The sequence below is a fragment of the Chondrus crispus genome, genomic scaffold (genome assembly GCF_000350225.1).
Source record: "Chondrus crispus Stackhouse genomic scaffold, scaffold_88, whole genome shotgun sequence".
Lineage (NCBI taxonomy): Eukaryota > Rhodophyta > Florideophyceae > Gigartinales > Gigartinaceae > Chondrus > Chondrus crispus.
The window spans coordinates 68,546-76,130 of NW_005178780.1; the positions used below are offsets into that span (position 1 = coordinate 68,546).

The following is a 7,585-nucleotide window of genomic DNA, read 5'->3' on the forward strand; positions in this document are numbered from 1 at the left end:
TGCAGAGGAAGAAACGCCTCCGTTCCGGCTGCCCCGCAGAGGAAATGGACGGCGTCGACTTGAACCGCAATTGGGGCCACAATTTCAGCGGCGGAGCTGATCCGCGGCGAAGCCCGTGCGTTGGTACGTTTTATGGCGCCGCCCCGTTTTCGGAGCCCGAGTCGAGGGCCCTGCGGGACCTCATCCAGGCAAACCCGGGCATCGATACGCATATCGACTTTCACTCGTTCGGCCAGTTGGTCCTGAGGCCGTGGAGCTTCACGGAAAACAAAACCAATGTACCGCCGCGTGAAGCCAGCAATTGCGGCGTCGGAAATGCCATGGGCGACGCCATGACGAGCAGACACGGCTTGCCGTACAATGTCACCCATGGCACCTTCCTTTATACCGTCGGAGGCACGATGACCGACTGGGTCGCAAGTCAAAACATTCTCAGTTATACCATAGAGCTGCGCCCAAGCATGCACGGCGTGGACAAGCCAGCGTTTTTACTACCGGAAGATGAGATTCTCCCGACGTGCCAGGAGGGATTCGAGGCCGTGAAAACCCTGCTCCGTTTCGCAAGCGACCCCGATTCGTTTGACAACAAATGCGTTCGGGCGACCCCGCCCACAGATCCTGGCTCTAGCCCCAACGAGTTGGAACCCGGCGGCTCAGCGGTAGACTGGGGGTTTGTCTTCGGACTGGCCGGTGGCGGCGGACTCTTTGTCGTGCTTCTGGTCATGATAGTCATCGTGAGCCGCAGATCACGCCACACGTCTCCCCCGCCGGAACACCTGAGAAGCGGCAACGGCTGATGCAGCCCTCCCCTCAGCATCACTCGGCACGTGCGAAAGAGTCGTGTGGAGAGTAGGAATAGGAGTAAGAGTAGGAACAGCAGCGAAGACGTCTGTTATATTGTGAAGGCAGGAGTCTATGAGATTTCTTATGTACAGGAGACATTTTGTATCGGCCGTAGAACAAACGCACCGTATTCATAGCGAGATCCCCTTGTCATGGGGCTTTGATTGGTTGGTCACACTTTGCACCACTAGACGCAAGTCGAGCAGATGACGGCATTCTAGGGTAATCCGAGGGGGAGAAAGGGGGCATTTTTGTTCATTCAGTTTTGGGGGCAGTTGCGAGTACGTTGTGCATTCGCATCCTGTTTTCTTCAAGCTGTTCGACGATATCTTCAGGCATCTTTGCATCAATTGAAACTGCGTATGCCCCAGGAACAAAGGTGGCTGAGTATGGTGGTAGTGGTGGGGGGGGGGGGGGGGGGGGGGGAGTGTATTTGTCAGCATTTTGCTACAGTGATTCATCCTATCGGTTGTGCGCAGCGGGAAGCACGACGAGCGCAATAAACGAGTGCACGAAGCTACGCAATACGGAAAGCAGAGTCATGAAGTGCGCGAGACAACGTACCAACCCTCTGCCATTTGGCGACCCAAGATCGGGCTGGCTGCATGACGACGTACGTTCTGAGCGTAGAAGAGATGAAAGAAGCAAAAAAAAGCAAGGCGTCAGCGTTCCGATTCTGGGCGGCGCATGCAGGGACAGCGAGGGGATGGTACGAAAAAGTGGACTCACCCCGTGAACTGGGAAGTAGTGCAAGCTCCGACGCGTTCTCTATCGTTCTCGTAGCTCATGAACGGGCAGTTGTCGCATCCGTCCTGGACAAATTGTTGGGTGGTCTTGATTAGCGAACAGGACATGCAGGCCTTGAGCTTGCTCTGGGTCACCTCTGTCGGCACGACATGGTCGGCGACTTCTTCTCTGGCCATTGCTGTGTTAGAGAGCAATCTGGGGCTCGCTGGTAGTTGTTTCGTTTGCGTTTTGCCAAATGTACACACGACGAACGATAAGGATTCTTAGAGGGCACGTAGCAGATAAAATGCTGAAGCGAAAATGAATCGGTGCCGCCGGAAGCGGGCAGCGTAGCTTTTTGAATCTGTCATCTGTCAAATGTACAGAAGGTGCCACATGTACACGTGTGAAGGCTCATCTCAAAGTAACCTTCCCTCCCAAAACTCTTTGAGAATGCAGGATACAGTATGTATGCAGTGTATGCAGTTGTAGTAGTACAGTATCTATGTGCCGTATGTACAGTTGTGACAGATCCAAGAGAAACCTATTACACGTCATACAACATGCATACTTGTTTTTTAAACATGGGACGGTCAATACTTACTTAGAAAAGCAACACTCACACTGTGTTAGTTTCCTGGTTTGACAAGGCCACCAACGGCCCTTTTTGAAACGTGCATTCAAGTTCCTCTTTTTGGACAAAAAGGCTACAACAGTACGCGCAACTCCACTAAAAACTTCTTGAAAGAATACGTAAAACGCCTTCACTACTTCACATTGCTTCCTGCTCTTTCAACTACCTTCACCAAATTTCCTGTCAAATGACCTGACAAGTTCAACAGCATTTTAACGCAAAAGAGAGTCCCACGTTTCACCAATACACTCTCTTACCTCCCATGCGCTCGCCAACTGCCATTTTTCAGCATACATCCTTCTTGCAGTTATCTCTCATACATTCTACATCGCATTTAAGTCAAGAGGACGCGAAGGCCATAAGAGCACGTTGATATTATAGTTCAAAAACCAAACTTTGGAGTGCTGAGCAGTGTGCTTCGAAGCCCGTCTTGTTATGATATCCAATGCGAAGCATGACACAAGTTTGTGACAGGCATGAAATTGTCTTCTAGCGTCTTAATACAGTATAGTCGTTATCCTTCTTCGTTCTATTCAGAAAGGCCAAATTAGTCTTTCCCATCACCGAAAACACACACCAGACCATTACAGATGCCCCTCCATTTTGCCGAATTGAAAAAGAAAAAGAAAATCCTCATGCCAATGGTAGACCACCCGTCTGGGCCGTCCAAGTTGAATTTTTCGCAGCTTAATACAACTCTGCGCCCCCTCTGAACGCCCAAGATGAAGCGAACACGTGCGAATCTAATCGCGCACTTTTATGTCGAGCAGTCAAAAGCTTGACCTCTCTTCATGCGGCAATATCGAAACAGTCCACTGCCAATTAAAAGCTGACATACACTGCGCTCTTTTGATTGGTAAGATGAGTTCCTTTCGGAGCTTCAAGTCTGATTTATGTTGAGTAGAAGCTTCGCGAAGAAGAAGGCCAGCGTCATACTCCGTCATTTTTGGCGGCCTACCGGCACGTATTTTGGCTCCATACTGTTCTTGCAACCTCAACTACTTCCTCACCACGGTCATAAAACGGTCAAGCTCCTTTGCAGTTACTCGCTAAGAAAGCCTTTTCCCGTTCAGGGCCTCAATTTGTCCTCGTTCGTGCTCGCTCAAATTTTTCCTCGAGACATCTTTTAAAACTCCAAAACCAATCACTGTCGAGGAACGTCTACCTTCAAGGCCTGTAGTAGGGCTTCAATAGTGACATGCATATTGCTTTTGTTTGGCGCGGAACCGCTTAAAGCGAAACTATTATTATAATCATAACGGGTACTGTAGTAGCCTTTCCGCCAAAGTCAAACTTCAACTTCAAGTTGAATGATACCCTTCTGGGAATACGTTTTTCTCACGCAAGGAGGAAGATTGGCTTGTTTTTCTTTTCACTTACGCCAGTTGTCAACGTCCCAGGTGTTGAAAACCGGTGTCTTTACTTTTTGCGCGGAGCGTAACAAAAGAGGCCTCACCGGGGAGAACAAAGTTCCTCTACGTCTCATCACGAGGCGTTCTCGAGAATAAATTCTAAGAAAGTTGCAGTTTCACTTTCAGGGTGGTGTCCTTCCCTCGCACTTAAAGATGACCCGATAGAATTTTGGCTGCCTCGCTTTGAAAACGGAAGAATGTGTAAACCGTTTTCGCACAACCGATGTTGGTTAAACTTTAGACATAGTTTGCGAATCTATGTTTTTACTTTTCAAGAAAGCTACTTTCCATGGATACGCAGAATTCAACTACATATAGCGTTGCTGAGTGGATAACCGAGGTGTCTTGCTGGGGACCGAAACTGAATTCGGTGTCAGAACGATCCCTCCTACCAACAGTAGTGCAGCATCAAATCGAGATCAGGTGTTTTTGAGAATTGCGCGCCGTTTCTGGCAAGAGAATATTTTGCATCAACAGAACTGAACAGACAATGGTTTGCTTCTGCCACGACTTCGCTATCGTTTCTGAAAGGCAGAATCAGGTGACACTGGTTCGAGCCGAAGAAATCTATCGATATCAGTGGTGAAGAAGAAGGCAGGGTAGTCCTTTGTGGAACGTGCGTTGTGAGCATCATGTAATGTACTGAATTGCTCAAAGGTTCGTTGACTCTCATCGGATAAATCAGCATCCGCCTAATGACTAAGTCACGCATTTGTGCCCACGTGTAGCGACGTTGCACAGCGGCTTGCCCACACCAAACATCAAATGGACGGTCTCTGAAATAGCAGGATTCACGCATTGTCGCAATGCTGAGAGGCCTTGCTCTTGCCATTGTGCCTTCCATCTTCGAAGGCAATGCTGGAGTCGCCGACTGTTACATCGCATACGACACATTGGATCGGGGACCTGCAAGTCTGCGCGCACCAAGGATAGAGCAGACAATGGGGGCAGACAAGCGCTAATCCTGTCGTGAAGACCATACTGTACTGTAAAAAAAAAAAAAAAAATCAACACCAACTTTAATCCTTCGTAATCTTTCTTACTATAGCAAACCATCCTGTCCATGTCCAGAGATCTATTTGCATCAATAAAGCACGCCATCTCGGAACCCTGAATAAAGCCGCGAAAGGTCCACCGATCATCTTTCAGGTCATATCGTCCAATCCAACGCAGCGCCACATAAAAAACATATCGTGGACATACTGTCGTTGTCAGCGCCTTTGTAACGACTTCAGGCAGGCTCCACGCAAAAGATCCTTCCACCAAAATTTTTAAGAGGTTCCATGAAGCACAGCAACAACAGACCCGCTATTGGGTCCTCCTCGCAAGTTGCTCCATTGCGATCTTGTCTTGCTCGGGAACCTTGCTCCACCATGTATTGTCCGCTGTGGATTCCTTCACATTTCGAACAAGACACTCGACCTCATCGATGTCATCGAGGGGATGAGAATCGAAAGTCCCCTCATCGTCATCTTCTTCCGCCAATGCGTCGAGGTCGAAAAACCCATGCTCGATTGTACCGTTTGTGTTGAGTTGCTCTAGCGTTTCCACTGAGATTCCGGTCCCAGCCGCCAGCTTTTCTAGCCCCCCCTCGTCTGCGTCATTTAGATCATCCACGAAATTGGTCGCATCCTGGTCGTCTTCCAAGTCGGACCCTTGATCATTGATGGGTGCAAAAGCAAATGGTGATGTTCCGTTGGTATCCTTTGACAGGGCAGCTAGGCTTTCAGTTACCTGCTCTCCTGCCTGGCAGTTTGACGTTCTTTGTTCGTCAATCATCATCTGCAGTCGAATAGCAAGGTTCAGCAGAGGAGGTTTCGATTCCTCGTCGATGACACCTCGTGTGCAGAGGATTGCACCAATGCCCAGGATTAACGACTTTTTCGAGTGTATCCGATCGAACAAATGCAAGTCGTTTGAATGCGACCCTATCAACTGCATAACCGATGTCGGTCCGAGCCCCTTCAACACGCTACCTGCATCCACGTATGTGCACAACATGACGATCGAAAATAGTCGCTGTCGCAAGGCCGTCTGATCCGGCGCCGTCTTGACGCATCTCTCAGCAGCGCCTCGTGCAAGTTCGACAATCACTTGTTGTATGAGCTCATTCGAAAGAGGTTGCACCTTGTTCAGATTTAGAATAAGCATGTCAGCGATTCTGGAACCGAAGTTGGCATCGCTGTCGTCAAAGTTGTCAGACCATAGTCTCTTGATCATTGGGACAAATGCATTCGTGCCGCCATCAAGGGAAATTACAGATGGCAAGTCGAACCGCAAATACCCTGTCACCGCTTCCATCATGTGTTCGGCGTAATCAGCGGCCCAGTCGTGGAATCCATGAACCATTCTTGGAATGAGAGAAAGCAAAAAGGGGGAAAGTTTTCCATTAAGCTCGCCCGTCTGCATGATCAGGCTCCCGAGAATGTCCAGCAGTTCTTCCACAAACACCTGGTGCGACTCGTCAAACATCGAACTGAGCAGTGGTTGCAATTCTGCCTCAACAGAGTGCAAGACAGAAGCCTTCTCTTCTCTTGATGGCTGCCTCCATTCTGCAAACCCAGAAATGATGGACGAAATCAAATTCAAAACTTGTGCTGAAGCAAACGCCATTTCGTCATCCTCATCGTCACCATCAACAATGATGGCGCGAGCAGATTGCCCAAACGCAACCATCAGCCGTTGCACAAGCGGAACGGTCAGCGGCATAATCTCGTCTGGATACCGCACGACAAGCTTGTCCACAGCTGGAAGCAACGATGCGTATCCATCCGACATGTTGTCCATCAACTGCAACAGTCGCTGCAAAAGCTGTGGCGCGACACCGGCAATCAGCGCAGAAGACCCGTCCTGGTCCATCAAAAACTGCAGCGCACCGGCAGCAGCGGCCTGTACGGGAAGCTCCGAATCTTCGAGCAAATTCACGCACCCGCGCAATGACGCTTCACCGAGTTGGGCTGAAAATTCGTTCCACCCGCGTGCTGCAATCTGCCCCAGAAGCCAGGCTGATTCTGCCCGCAAAAAGCCAAATTCGGCGCGCAGGTCCGGTTCTACATGCGTCTTAAGGACGCTGAGAAAGCTTTCGGACAAATCCTGCTTTGACATCAGCTTGGCCTTCACGGCGGCCAGCAAGGCAAACGCGCCGACCTTCTGCCGTGCTAGAGTCGCGCGTTGCTGTGATCCGACGGGAGCCCTTTGAAAAGGATCGAGAACATTTTGCAGTAAATATTGTATAAAGGGAAGGATAGTGCTCTTTGAGCGTAGGTCACTCATCTTGGTAAGCAAATTGGAGGCAGCCATTCGTGGCGATGTGAAATCGTCGTTGAAGTCGTACTGCTTCCTCACATACTCACTGGGGTCGTTCACCCATGTTTCCTCATCACTTGGCAAAAAGCATAGATATGGAAAGACAATGCGAGCAAGTAAGGTGTCAACGTGAGGATGAATAACAGCCCACAGAGCAGCCGTCTCGATGGCCTCTTCAATAAAGTCGAGGGCCAAGTGGGCGACGCGCTGGCTCAGCTGCTGCCCCTTGGTCTCCGCCGACAGGACCTCGAGCATGGCGGTGGTGGCTTCCTCCGCATGGCGCTCCTTGAACACCAGGGCGACTTGCTTAGCCCACGGTTCGTCGATGGGGACCTTCTTGGGCGAGCCATAGCGCTTGAGAAAGCGCGTGAGGACATTAGCAATCCATTTTTTCGTCTTCCACTCGGGCTCGATGTTGAGCTCTTCCACATCGTCGATGTACGGATGCAACGTGGGTCTGCGAAACGTTTCCAAAAACGCGTTCATCCAGCTGGTGAGGGTGTCAACGTCTGCCATACAGGGCGGCAATATAAACTGGGTACAGCTCCAGAACACTTTAACAATGAGTCGCTGAGCCATGGCGGCGTTCGTCCTCACGGTAGGATCGGCTGGGTGGGGTGGCTTGGCGACGATGACGTCGAGGTTGCGATACAAGGCGAGCATG

The 7,585-nt window shown here is 50.2% G+C and overlaps 5 protein-coding genes; 2 read left to right on the forward strand and 3 right to left on the reverse strand.

The window, feature by feature from the left end:
* The first annotated feature begins 44 nt into the window (after window positions 1-44).
* Window positions 45-797, forward strand: CHC_T00007826001 (hypothetical protein). The gene has a single exon (XM_005711547.1). The coding sequence runs from the start codon at window positions 45-47 to the stop codon at window positions 795-797; it is 753 nt and encodes a 250-aa protein (XP_005711604.1).
* A 19-nt stretch (window positions 798-816) lies between these two features.
* On the reverse strand, window positions 817-942 carry CHC_T00007827001 (hypothetical protein). The gene has a single exon (XM_005711548.1). The coding sequence runs from the start codon at window positions 940-942 to the stop codon at window positions 817-819; it is 126 nt and encodes a 41-aa protein (XP_005711605.1).
* Window positions 943-974: 32 nt separating this feature from the next.
* CHC_T00007828001 (hypothetical protein) lies at window positions 975-1,304 on the reverse strand. Its single transcript, XM_005711549.1, has one exon. It carries the CDS (start codon window positions 1,302-1,304, stop codon window positions 975-977), a length of 330 nt encoding a protein of 109 aa, XP_005711606.1.
* A 325-nt stretch (window positions 1,305-1,629) lies between these two features.
* CHC_T00007829001 (hypothetical protein) lies at window positions 1,630-1,857 on the forward strand. The gene has a single exon (XM_005711550.1). The coding sequence runs from the start codon at window positions 1,630-1,632 to the stop codon at window positions 1,855-1,857; it is 228 nt and encodes a 75-aa protein (XP_005711607.1).
* A 2,755-nt stretch (window positions 1,858-4,612) lies between these two features.
* On the reverse strand, window positions 4,613-7,584 carry CHC_T00007830001 (hypothetical protein). XM_005711551.1 is given in 2 exon segments: window positions 4,613-4,923; window positions 4,924-7,584. 1 exon segment carries the CDS (start codon window positions 7,582-7,584, stop codon window positions 4,924-4,926), a length of 2,661 nt encoding a protein of 886 aa, XP_005711608.1. The 3' UTR covers window positions 4,613-4,923.
* Between the last annotated feature and the right edge of the window lies 1 nt (window position 7,585).